The sequence below is a fragment of the Aquila chrysaetos genome, chromosome 25 (genome assembly GCF_900496995.4).
Source record: "Aquila chrysaetos chrysaetos chromosome 25, bAquChr1.4, whole genome shotgun sequence".
Taxonomy (NCBI): Eukaryota; Metazoa; Chordata; class Aves; order Accipitriformes; family Accipitridae; genus Aquila; species Aquila chrysaetos.
The window spans coordinates 9779688-9793644 of record NC_044028.1 but is presented as its reverse complement, the minus strand read 5'-3'; the positions used below and the strand labels follow the sequence as shown (position 1 = coordinate 9793644).

Below are 13957 nucleotides of genomic sequence, written 5' to 3'. Positions count from 1 at the left end.
TTTGGAAAAACATGCCCACGTCAACTTCAGAATTCAACAGGTTCAAAAGGGCAGGACTATTTTTATTACAAAAGGCTCCATTTCCAATCATCCCCTCACAGCAGCAGAGACCGTTACATCTGGTTTTCCCATCTCATTAAGCAGATGTGCAAAATACTGTATCACACAGTAGAGCTAAACTTGGTGGGTTAAAGGGGTAATTTGCATTCTAAAGAACTGGAATGCTGTAGCTGAGAAATAAATGGAATTACAGAATATTTCTGCCCTGTAGGGACCTCAGTTTCACCCGTCTGTTTCTGTTGTTCGATTCTTTTTCCCTCCTCCCCATTCCTATGCGTTTACCCTGCGGTGTTTTCACTAGGATGCAGCTCTGCTGAAGAGGGAGGCTGCAAATCCAGCTAAGTGCAACCAATATAAATGAACCGCGTCCTTTCCGAATTAAAATTTCCTTCTCACGAGGAATCTCTTCTCTGGATATTAATGGAAACCAAAATCACTACACACAGCAACACACACTGTGCTCTCCGCCGTTCAGATTCAAAGCTGTACTTGGAAGGCAAACCTATCTTCATCACAGACCGAACCAACCTCGTACGCAAAAGTCTGCTCAAATCCAGGTGATAAAATTCCTCATTGCCGCTGGGCGTTCCCCTGGGCGTCTGCCTGAAGAAACCTGTTCTTACAGATTAGATGGTAACATGTTTGATCTCGGGTTTGCTCCCTATGTTACATGCGTAGCAGCACGCTATGTTCCTCCCCCCATACTGTACCCAGTAACTTGCAGTTGATCAAGCACACAGCAGTGTGCCCGGGTGGCCAAGGCGGCCAACGCCATCCTGGCCTGTATCAGAAGTAGCGTGGCCGGCAGGAGCAGGGAGGTGATCGTCCCCCTCGTGTACTCGGCACCGGTGAGGCCGCACCTCGAGTCCTGTGTTCAGTTTTGGGCCCCTCGCTGCAGGACAGACATGGAGGTGCTGGAGCGTGTCCAGAGAAGGGAACCGAGCTGGTGAGGGGCCTGGAGCACAAGTGTTGTGAGGAGCGGCTGAGGGAGCTGGGGCTGTTTAGTCTGGAGAAGAGGAGGCTGAGGGGAGACCTGATCGCTCTCTACACCTACCTGAAGGGGGGTTGTAGTGAGGGGGGTGCTGGTCTCTTCTGTCTGGTGGCTGGAGATAAGACGAGAGAAAATGGCCTCAAGTTGCAGCAAGGGAGATTTAGGTTAGATATTAGGAAAAATTTCTTTACTGAGAGGGTTGTCAGACATTGGAATAGGCTGCCCAGGAAAGTGGTTGAGTCACCTTCCCTGGAGGTATTCAAAAAGCGCGTAGACGGGATACTCCATAACATGGTTTAGTGGGCATGGATGATGGTTGGACTCGATGATCTTGAAGGTCTTTTCCAACCTAAATGATTCTATGATTCTATGGTTCTAAGCGATGCCATCAGGGAAGACGTCTCTGTTCCTGAGCAGTGTCCTGGTGTGGGTCCAGCCCTACCTGCCACCTCACCCCACTGTGCCAATGGCTCAACCCGTATCACCTGCCATCACGCGTGACAAACTGCATGCCCGCTGACCTCAGAAAAGCAGTTTAAATGAGTAAAGGACTGCATTAGCCCCTTCCCAAGGGAGGAAGCTTACTTGTCCTCCTCCCTGCAGCATCCCTTTTACAGTGTTGAACCTGGGACCTCATTAGCAACACAAATAAGTTTCCAAGCAGAAAAGGGAAAAAAGTAAATCTGATCTCATCCTGGTTTCCTCTGCCACTGGAAGAAACGGAGCGGCTGTGGCCAGCATGTGATCGCCATCTTGTCCCCATTCTGCCGGATGCCATTAAAAGGTTATGAAAATACCGTGCGGGAGGGAGAAGGGAGTTATCCGTCTGCTTCCTTCGCTGCAAGGGCCTGCCTCCTCTGCAAGCCCAGACCCATCACAGAGGGGGCAAATCTGCTGAAAACAAACCCTAGCTGCTCTTGAGGGGCAAAGGTGTGCCAGAGCAGCCAGGACAGTGTACCTGGTATGTGCAGGCTCCTGTGTTCAATCAGAGTAGCACATTATCCACACAAAATTAACCTTCTGCTCTGCAACTCACAAGTTTCCGGGGCAGCTGTGTTTGCTAACCAGTGAGAGCAAGAACTTTTATTCAGATAAAATACCTATGCACTTCACATGCAGCTACTCCAATGGCAGTCAGGCAAATAGATACTCAAACTCTTGTGCTGCCAGAGCCCTTTGATATGAAAGGCTCATTGTAAAGGTCTTTATCAACCGAAAAGATGAATTTCACGACCAAAACAGCCCTTTTTCAGGTAGCAGACATTGTACCCCTCCAGCTGCCAGAGATGGGTGTACAGCACTTTCACCAGCTGACATTTCAGAAAGCACAAAGCAGTGCTCAAACCACATCTTCTTCCACAAAATCTACAAGCCCTGAAAGCTTTGCCTGAAGAAGTTCATGCAAATCCCAGAGGTAGCCCTCAGAAAAGCTGTCACGTTTTCCATTGAGGGCTGACTCTTCTGATGACCATCCAGTTAGTTGCCATCTTCTCCAAGGGGATGCACCTGCCCCTCCTTGAAGCGTAGCTGCTGTGTTCCCTACTTTCCCCTTTCTCCCACCATCTCCCCTTCAGCTTATCGATGTGGAAGTTTCTTTTGTCACTCTAAGTTGGATACTAATTTCATACCACAGCATCTCATTATAATTAGCTCTTAATTGCCACTTAACACAGGAATCGTTTTGGAAGACCATAACGATTCTTCCTTGAGGAATTATTGGAGAGTTGAAAGCTCGTTATGTGCCCCTATAAACGTTTTGGGTAATGAGAACAATTTCAAGAGGCAAATTTAAAACACCGCTGCTCACACAAGCTCTGCACACAAGATTTGTATGGTTTCTTGGAGCACTAGTAGCATTTCCAAGGAGCAAACCACAGAAGTCAGCATGTTTTGCTACCAGCCTCCCTCCCTCTGGCACCCACCACGTCTTTATACTAAAAGTGGGAACATTTCAAGGAGCACCTGTAAAACGTGAGGGGTAAATGTCATGGTAAAGTTGCATTGCTGCTGCTCTGCTGGAATTGGTGCACTCAGCCAGGTGCTGGACATCACAAAGACTCTGCACTTCAAGCTAGACAGCCACTCAAGGAGCCAAGAGATAAGCAGACTGTTAGAAGAAACTCATCCTTAGGCACATACAAAGCTTCAGCCAAGACTTGCTTTGCTCCTGAACAAGTTAGACTCCTGCGAGATTTGAAAATGGACAATTTGCCGAATTCTTACCAAGATCTCCTGTGTTCTCGCAGCAGAAGTTACAACAGAGTGCCAATCCACTTTATTTAGTCATCTACCTGCCAGGGCAGCAGCGAGGAGATGCGGAGAGAGGACTGATGCTCTCTTACCAGGTAATGCCTCATACGCACTGTGCCTCTTAAACCAGCCATCCTGCCAACAAGCGGTTTAACATCTGTCTGCAGCGCTCTGGAAAGCAACACACTGAAATAAAAGGGGAGGGATAGGTTTATTGGTTTGTCAGAGCCTACTGCTGCTGTTCTCCTCCCCAACCCTCCCTTTTTTTTTTAATATTCAGGGGATGTCATTAGTTTTGGTAGGGTCTGAATGGCTGCTGAGCTCAAGTAGCTTCTGGGAAAACACTTACAGGCACTGTACAGAAATACTTTTTTGGAGAAGTGCCCATAACTCACAATCCTTATGACTAGCAAGTTTCTCCTTTTTGAAACACACTTAAACAAGCCGCCAAGGGTGCATGACAAAATGAGATGCTCAGAAGACACACTGATACCCTCATACAACCGCCTCTTCGGCAGCAGCCCCTCCACCAGCGGACAGGCTCGGATCGGAGCTGAGAACTGCATGAAACACCAGCTCGAGGAAGCCCCTGAACAACACCTCCCCACAGAAGCCAAGCCTGCACAACCTATTTAAAATGAAGTAAAAGTCTGTAACATGCCTGTTGATTCACTGATGTTTGTATGCCTAAACGTGGTCCTAGGAGGAGAACTTCCAAGGAGCAGTAAGAATGTATTCCTAAATGCATTGCACAGCGCAGAGAAGTCTTTTGCAACAGAAATAGAGGAATGACTCATTTCCTCTGTAGCTGCTGCTCCAGCGCTTCACTTGCACAGGCAGTGGAGCAGCTCCCTGTGCCATGCCAGCGGGAATTGGGAAACTCAGAAGCAGTTTCCAGCATGCGTAAACCTAGCTGAATTTCGACCAGGACTTGTCTTTAAAACCAGTGATCCCAGATTGTCATCTGGGACAGCATCTGGGATTGGGGACAGATTGGCAAACTGCTCCCGAACACTCCCACCCTTGATGGGAGTATTGTATTTCAGCATTTTAATTTTGCACAGAATAAAACATTGGAAGAGTGAGGGAAGAGTTGCCCTCTCCCTTGCCCTCTCCCTTGCCCTCCCCTGAAGCGTGGCTAGTAAGCACACTGATTTGCCAGTGAATTCAGCTCCAAGTTCCTCTTCTCCCCTACTTGAAACAGCAGACTGAAATAGCAGTGGAGAAGTGGGCTATCTTGTTGGATTCTGCTACTGTCCTTCCTCTGTTTCTACAGCTAGTGGGTTTCTATCAGTACAGCGAGACTCTTCAAAGCAACTCTTCCACTTTCTCCGCTAGGAGTGCATCATAAGGATAACTCTTCTTCTTTAATTTGATAGCTACTAACCTTCACAGCATAATCCCTGTGAGTCCGGTCTTCTTGATTCCTTAGCTCCCCTTTTTTTTTCCCTGCCCAGATTATTGTATGGACTCTGTGGCAGGGATAGAAGCCCATAGAGGATCACGAGTATCATGAAAACACTAGCAAACCCCTGTTACATCCAGTGCAGCCCAGAGAACTGAGTATTCTCTATGCAGCTTTGGTACTGGTTTTGGGGGGCGGGGGAAATTCCCAGGGGTCTCAAGAAATGCAGCCTGTAACTTGAGCACACAGAAATTTTCTGACTCTCTGAATCAGCATTGCTATCCTTTAAGAAGAAAAAAATAAGGCTTCCTTAACACAGAACACTGGTACACGATGACATTTGATGCATACGTGTTTGTAACAACCTTTAAGGGTTTTGCGTGTAAATCGTTATTTGAAACCTAACAGACTGTCGCACAGATAGAGAACATACGTTATCTGTAACTCTGTTGCTGATAGAGTATTACAGTGCTTTGAATCTCTTATAAAGCAGTTGCAAATATGCCAATTCTTGGTTACATATTTAAAACAGGACACTGCAGGCACACACAGGAGAGCACAGGTAGTCTCTCAATTAGGCATACCATATGTTTGAGAAACTCACAACGGTAATATTATGTACAGGCAGATCAACCTACGGTCAGCCCTCCATATCCTGCTTATTTCAGACTTGTGAGCTACTCGGACCCCTCGAGTAAGCAGAGCGCTGTGCTCTGAAGCATCAGCAAGCACTGAAGGGGAATCCACATGCTTAAAGGTGTGCAGGTCCTTGCCCCTTTGTCGACTGCCAGCTTCTCAGCACTATCGGCCCAACGAGAGTGGGGCTGGCTGCTTTTCTGCCAGCTACTCAAACTGATTATCATCAGTCAGAATGTCGCTTACCTCAGGGAAGACTCACCAGGCAGACATTTAAAGAGGTGACACAGGAAATAAACCAGCCTAGAAAAGCAAATTTCTTGTGTCTGAACTCTTTTGGAGCCTTATAAAAATGGGATGCACAAATAAGAGTCCCTTCCCCTCCGGGCAGCTTTAACTTGCATTAGCAGTACTTAATCAGCAATTCACTACTGACCTTGGCTGCATTACAAGGAAGGTATCTGCACAGGGATGGAAAGGTTTTAAACAATTATCCAATGAGTTGGATGCAAACAGGATTTTCTTTAAACACAAAGCGTGCAAGTCCTTAGGCCAGTTAATTTTTTGTTAACAGATTTATCACAAAAGGAAACTCCTATGTTTCTTTAATGATTTTCTGCTGAATAGAAACTCAGGCTTCAAACAGAGAAATATTTCAGAGCAAGGAACGAACAGAGACCAGAGGATGGTTATCGCTTTTAAAGGAAGCCATTAATAAGAGACAATGTTATTAAAGAGGTAAAGATCTAAATACACTTCCTCCGCATTGACTTTTGTGACTGGGTGTCGACACTAAAGGAATGACATGCTTCCAGTCTTTGCCAGCGAGAAGTCCATTAGCCAGCTGGGCTGCCTCAGCACTGTACCAATGACTGCTGCCCCTCTTACAGAAGCTACTCCCTGCAAGGTAAGAGGCAGGCACAAAAAGATCTGAAGACAGTTATTTTCAGCCTAGCTGTGATTTAATGATTAAAAAGCTAGGGGTCTTGCTGTTATTTCATTCTTTAATAGGGAACATCAGCACAAGCCACGAGTGTATAGTTCTGGCATCTTACCAAAGACTAATAAAGGACAGGTAACTTGCGGGCCCATCCACAAAACTCCTGCTGGCTTCAGCAGGACTTTTTCCATATTTAATAAAGTGCGACCTACACAGTTTGGAACGGAGACGTGTCTGTACATGCCACGCTGAAAAGCTCACAACAGATACTGTGAAATGAAGATGAAGTCCTAGCTCTTCATTAAGCACCAGAAAAAGCAGATTTTATGCAGTGACCTGAAACTGGAGCCAGGGAAACAAGAACTGAATCCTTCTTAACCTCTGAGCAAGACAGCCACAAACCCCAACGTGCTCCATTTCAAAAGTCAGCAACTCCACAGATGGTGCCAGCCGTGCTCTCATCTCTCTCCTGGCCCTCCTCCCGTATCCCTCTGCACAACTCCCAAGGCGGGGACTTCCTGCTTTCCCATGGCTTTGCCACTTTAGTAGTCTCCTCCTAAAGAGCACATAAACCTGCTGATCACAGTTTTGTGGCTGCAGGTAGCTTTTACTGAAAAAAGATAATAAGGAATTTGAATCTTGAGGCATAGATGCTTTAAAACAGCTGTTTATTACTACAGTGAAACATTAAAACAAAACCACCAACTTTTTATGGAAACAATAAAAGTGCAAATGTATTTTGATATTAAATAGGAAATGAATTTATAAACGTTTCATTAAAATGGGCTGACACTTTGAGCCTACAAACATTTTTTTTTTTTTTTTTTTTAAACAATAGCAGCTGAACACCTTAGTTTCATCTTTGGTCTGATTATTAACCAGCAAAAAATAGTTGTACCAAGAATGTCCATTGCAAACAGACAGTTAAAATTTACATTACTCTGCAGAAATTCAAAATTGAAAGAGGAATGTTTTTGAGCTATTTAGTCAGATATGAAATAATGATGTCTTTGAGAAATACACAGCATTTTTCAATACAAAATGAAGCCATATATATACATTTTGGTACTGTAAATAAACTTATTCTCTTGCAGGTGTGATTCTTCTTCCCAATCGATGTTCAATAAAAACAACTTCATTTGCAGAGAGTCTTTGCAAAATTAGGTTGCAGATAACGAGAACCAAGAACCCACATTAGTACTAAATAACACGCCCTTTCTTCTGTGTTTGTGTTTCCGTTTACCACACAGAGGCAACCACACTGAATCTACGATACATTGTAACAGTTATGACCTTAACAAATACTGTTCATAACCTTGTTCTGTGTACAGTATCGATGGGTTGGGAGCAGAGGGAGAAGGCAAAAGGCCCACAGGATTATTCACGTAGGTCAAGTTCTCTGTACACCTCCTTGCAGGTAAGGCCCTATAATAGCTCCAGCACGCTGCAGGTACCAGTGCTGTCATGTTTGTTGTGGAGTAAGATGAATGCCATAACAGAACCCAACTTTTATCAGCTGCTTTCTTCTCAGTTGTATTCATGAATGCATGCTTTATAGCAGGTAAAGAAAATACACTTGATATCTCAGTTGTACAACAGAACCACAAGTTAGTCTAAGAGATTTTCTCAGACCTCCCACCAACTGCATGCACATTGCCTTACTGGCAGGAAGCCCGCTCTCCTCAAGAAAGCTTGCCCAAGCCTCAGGTTAAAGCAAATGCATACATTTTCTTCCATGACCAGCCATCACAAACTCATAAATGCCTTGCTGAGCAAAAACTCGCACTGAAGGTCTGCCTACACGGCTAATAAACTGAAGGTTTGCCTCACTGTTCAGCCCTGATGGATTCAGCCACTTTGGAAATACTGTCAAAGCAAAACCCACTTAAACCTTTTCCCTACACTGCAAATCTGCCTTGCTTTCAATAGCTCTCCTCCAATTTTATCCCTGTGTCCTTTGGCTTGATTGCAGTGTGTCTTCACTGAGAGCTTACCATCATTCTCACTCACCCCTCAGCTCAACTTTCATTTTCTAAACTATTTGTATTCTCCACCATCTCTCCTTGTCACGCATTTCCTGATGCAACTGTCTTTTCCCAGCATTACTACGTTTTAGTGAGAAAGTCCTTACCTAGTCTATTACAGATTTGCACGTATTGCAGCAATACTAAACACACACCAAATGTGCATCCCTTTTCAGAAAAAAGATCACTTTTCAGAGACAGAGATGCAGTGATGTAAACAAGCCAACAGCTGACTGAAGTGGTTATGATGCTAGAATTAACAGCTAAAGGGTTTTTATGTCACGAGTTCAGGCAGCCACAATACCCTGGGCCAGTCATCTAGTTCTTCTTTGGGCAAAAGATTCAATGGCAATGGCGTCGACTGCAGAACCGCATCTTATTTCAAATACCAAGTAGCACAAGTGTGCAAAAATAGTATGTATCATGGTCTACTACCAAAAAAAAAAAAAAAAAATATCAAAACACCAAGGTAGCTCACTTAGCCTTAAATACCATGTGCAAAGAACATTTGATCAATACTACCTATAAATACACTATTTGTATTTGTAGAAAGAAGCACAGTGCTTCATATATAAAAATAACCCAACTTGCGGGTGTGACCTAGGCTATAATTACCTGAAAATAAGACTGCAAGAGCAGTTAAAAAAATAGACAGAAGTAGGCAAACATCTGCCTAGGGAGTGTTTCCGTTTAGAAAAATAGATTTTTATAAAGCTTCATAGATTTTGAAAATGTTTGTTTTGTGTTCTGATGCGTAGAACTGTGAATAAAGCTCACCGGTACCTCTATGTACATCAGGGAGAGAAGGACTATATTAGTAACTTCAAGTTATCCTAAAGCTTCTGAGAAGTTACACTTGGTCATTTATAATTCATTTCAGACTGCTCACCTAGGACACAGTACAGTGAGTAATAAGGCACACGCTCAGCTTCCGGAGCGCCAGCAATTCAGCAACACATTTTGGGTCTTAATACATCAAATACTTGAGCAGGTGACCAATAAAGCAAGGATTTGAAATTCTGAATTTGCTGACACCCTGGGACACATCAGGTTCCCGTACACCAGGTCCCTGCACCAAGAGCTACGGACACTTGCAGAGCTGGCTGCGTTACAACTCGCCAGGTTAGTCCAGTAACTGGGACATAACCAGGCAAGAAATGGGAATTATCTGGCTAACGTTTATGTTTAGAGTACACCAGAATCCATAGCCTAAGACTGCCATTGTACCATGAATCAGTGCTAAATAATTTTGAAGTACCCTGAAATATTTCACTTCCTCCTCCCCGCAATAAGATAACGATTTGCTATAGCACAGTACTAGAAATTCCCATCAGGTTATTTGGTCAAAACACTGCCACGATCAGACAACTGGTCAGGCAGTCATCCAAAAATCCCACCAAACTCCTACCGGAGAGCAGGAGGGCACAGCAGTCTGCTTACAGCACTGAGATTTGGACTCGTTCAAGGTTTGTTCCAAAAAACATTACAGAATTTCTTTGTTTTGTTGTTGGCCCTTGAGGTAAAGCAAATTCTAAGAAAAGAATACTTGAAGATGCAAAAAAATAAAACAACTCAACAAGAACCCACAAACAAACGAACCTCAGAGTATTTCCTTAAAAAAAGGTTTTCCTTGGGATGATCCAAACATCATTCCTTTAACAAAATACTAATGCCTTCTCTGTAGCAATATTTAGTGCAGCCAATTATCCTAAAAAAAGGCCTTTGTGAAAATAAAGTGCTATTTGTTTCCTTTTATCTATACGTCAATCCTTCAATATAACCTTCACTTGAACACAGAAACGTGTAACTAGATTCTTCATATTGTTATCGGAGAGGTTTCGCTTCTTCCCTCAATTTTACATTAACATACACATTATATTTCTATCCAGCACAACGTATTCGATTACACAGGAAATTTAAAGCATGTCATTGAGCATTTCAAACTGTGATCCAACACCCACGCTCTAGCGCTCATCACCTTTTAAGAGCATCTTGGTGCATTGAGGGGGAAGTGGGGGGGGGGGGCAGAGTGTTGTTTGCACTTACAGGATTTTTAAATCCCAAATGGATTTTGCATCATAAAAAGCAAATCTCAGAAAAAGGTCAATTTTGCCACTAAGACAACAAGTTAACGTGGATTTCCAGAAACGTCATTTTGAGGCTGTTAAAGTTAGGTTTGCAAACAGTCGACTGAACGTAACGCTTCTCGACTAAGGCATTGCCCCAGCAACTTCAGAATTTTCCCACGAGCAACCAATGAGATTATAAAAAAACAAGAATCACAATTTCATTAAGTCCTGGCCTCTGGTTTCCTAGTTTTCTCAGGTCAGGGACAAAGCCACAGAACCACATTTAAACGGGTCCCACCTTCCTCAGCAGACGCGGGCTCTCGACGGACCAGCGGGCTGGGAGCCCGCGCTGCCCCGGCGGGGTCCGCGGGCGACGCCGGCTCCCCCGGCCGCTGGCTCACTCTCCCGGCGGCTCCTGCCCGGCCTCGGCGACGTGCCGGCACGGGGCGGGCGCCGGTCGCAAGTACCGGGGGCTGCTGTACATCCTGATGAGGTGCGGGGCCTGGATCCAGGTGTTGATCAGCTGGAAGGCGGCCAGGTCCAGCGTGGGCCCGTCAAAGGCGGCCAGCAAGTTCACGGGGGCGGCTTCTTTGAGGAAGCGGGGCAGCGCCACGGCCTCCGGCAGGCTGGCGTTGCCCAGGAAGAAATGCATCAGCACCTGCTTGCGCAGGCAGTCCCTGAGGTACAGCACCAGGTCCTCCAGCCGCTCCACCAGGAATCGCTCGTCCCAGGCCTCCAAGGGCCCCCGCAGCAGCAGAGAGAAGAGGGCCGTCTTGAGCACGTAGGAGGAGAGCACCCGGCCCCACTGGGAGCAGAAGGGCTCCTCCAGGCCCTGCCCGCGGAGGTCCCGCAGGCCCTTGAGGATCTGCAGGCACTTGAGGTGGCAGGAGGAGGCCGGGGCCTGCTCCTTCAGCCAGCTCAGCAGCCGCTGCTCCTGCCGCGAGGCGTTGAGGCCCCAGAGGGCCTCGGGGGCCGACGGGCCCCGCGGGCCCTCGGGCGGCAGGGCCGTGAGGTAGAGCGCGTCGCCGAGGGGAATGGCGGGGATGAGGCGCACGGCCATGGAGATGTGGCAGCAGACGTAGTCGGAGCAGGGCACGATGTGCAGCGTGGGCGGGCGCCCGGGGCAGGCCGAGAGGCTGACGCGGCAGCGCTCCTGCAGCCGGTACTGCACGGCGCCCAGGCACCGCTGCAGGTGGCCCTGGAACCAGCGCAGCACCAGCCCCGAGGAGAGGTGGCTGCGGCCCCGCAGCTCCACGCAGAAGCCCTCGGCGAAGGGCCGGCAGCGGCGCGGCCGGCCGGCCCTCGCCCGCAGGCCGCAGAGGAAGGCGCCGCGCGGCCCCAGCCCGTCGGCGGAGCGCGGCTGGGGCTCCAGGTGGGCCGGCAGCCGCAGGGGCACCAGGATGTCGAAGCAGTCGGGGCTGCGCACCTTGTGCTGCTCGTAGGCGCTGCCGACGCGCACGAAGTCCCCGCGCAGGCTGAGGGCCAGCGGGCCGGGCTGCAGCCCCTGCGCCTTGGCGGCGCGCACCAGCTCGGCCACGACGCGCCCGACGTGCGCCTTGCTGTGGCCCAGCACGTGGGGCGAGAGCCGCAGCTGCCGCGCGTAGAAGCTCTCCAGGGCGCCGCGCCGCGACCCCGCCGCCCCCGCCGCCGCCCCCGCCCCCGCCGGCCGGACCCCGCCGGGCCTGGGGCCGCCGCCCGCCGCGCCGCAGCAGCGGGCCAGCAGGCAGCCCAGCAGCAGCAGCGCCGAGCCCTTCAGGAGCGGGACGGAGCCCGCCTCCGCCGCGCCCTCCCCGGCCGCGCCGGCCCGCAGGGCCTGGTAGAGGCAGAGCAGCGCGGTGCAGACGGCGGTCGCCAGCGGCCACAAGACCCGCAAGTTCACGGCGTAGACGGGCACGGCGCGGCGGGGGTTCGGGCCGCGGGGGCGGCCGCCGACCGGCCCCGCGGGCGGGGAGCGCCCGCCGCCGCCGCCGCCCCCCCCCGCCGCCTCCTCCGCCCCGGCCGCCCCCAGCGCGGGCCGCGCCGCCGCCCCCCCCGCCCCGCCGCCGCCGCCGCCGCCGGCACGGCGCCCGCCGCGCGCCCCCCCTGCCTGCCGCCGCCGCTCCGCTGCGAGGCTTCCTCTTCCGAGGGAAGCGGCGCCGCGTCAGCCGCCGAGTGAGCTCAGAGGAAATGCCACGGGCGGCGGGCCCGGCCGCGGCGTGAGGGCCGGGGGCGTCGTCCGCCCGGGGGCCGGCCGGGCCGGGCCGGGGCCGCCCGCGGGGCGGGGAGCGGCGCCGCCCGCTCCTTCCTGCCCGCCGCCGCCGCCGCGCTGAGGGAGCGCGGCCGAGCCTCGGGGCGCCTCAGGGCCGAGCCGCGCCCGCCGAGCCCCGGGCGCCGCCACGGGGGAGGCCGGGTCCCCCCCGCCACAGCCCGGGCGGCTCCTTCCCCGAGGGCAGAGCGCCGCCGGGCCGGGTACTCCTGCCTGTACCGGCCCCGAAAGCGGGGCGGGAGCCGCGCTGTGCGCACCGAACACGCGTTTCCGCGTCCCGTCCCCTCACCGCAACGGGACGCTGCACGGGGTTTTTGGGGGTAAAACTGGGTGTTTCTGCATCCCCGCATCAGGGGGACGGCAAGTTCGGGAGCGCTGCTTCCCCGGGCAGCGGTGCCATGGCACAAGCTCCACGGTGCACGTTTTTCCTCAGATAAAAATGGTAACGGTCCGTCCCGCTGCAGGGGAGTCCCTCCCGTTCACAGCTCTGCCCAAGGGTCGCGGGGCCAAAGGGACAACAACGTCTCCACCGTTAGTTCACCAGGGTGGGTAGTGTCTGCTGCCGTACTAACAGCTGCTTGCAGTGGAATCGTTCAAAAGCCCGTTTTTTTTCCCTTGTCCCCAAATTATTCAGATGCCGACAACCTGAAAGCGAAGAACGAACCCTGGGGGAAGTTACTCATTTGTTGCACAGGGACTTTTGGCCTCATCTGTTGTACGACAGCCAGTATGATATCGGGCCCGCTGTTGTTAACTGTTACTGTCACGACACTTCTGCCCACAGCATCACCCTCAGCACGAACCACACGGACAAATCGAGGGTCCGTCGGAAATACGCACACAGGGCGCCCTCGGGCATCATCCCAAGCCCATGAACAGCAGAGCCAAACATTCAGGTCAGAAGACAGGCACAAAAACATCACTGCACATACAAAGCCTCCAGGCACTCACTGCTGGAGAGTTGAGCAGTCACATTAAACCCAATAGAAATCACTGGGACTTGTCTGTCACTAAGACTTCTTCACCCAAACTACTTATTCAGGGCACTGCAGGTCTGAAGAGATCTTTTCAACCTGCATCTCCTCATACCTTGTATGATGTCTCCCTCATGGGTTGTACCATCCTCACTGTAACCGAGCTGGATTTCTGGATGTGTCTTTGTGTCCCAGCTAGCTTTAGTTTGAAGAGTCCTCTACGAAGGTGATGATGATTAAACCTAAAAAACAAGCATATCGAGCTCCTGCTGCTGCAAGTCTTTGGAGATTCCAATTACCTGAAGATGCGAAGGCAGCATTTCAAGTTTAGAGAAAAGGAAAATTGTGCCACATGGTACCACA

General features: G+C 50.1%; 1 protein-coding gene across 1 annotated transcript; it reads right to left on the bottom strand.

Annotated features, from left to right (window-relative positions):
- Window positions 1-6933: 6933 nt before the first annotated feature.
- On the bottom strand, window positions 6934-12347 carry ITPRIPL2 (ITPRIP like 2; the record flags this gene model as incomplete). The annotated part of the gene is made up of 1 exon (XM_030002373.2): window positions 6934-12347. A coding segment is annotated over one exon (1575 nt), but the record flags the coding sequence as incomplete, so codon positions are not given.
- Window positions 12348-13957: the final 1610 nt, after the last annotated feature.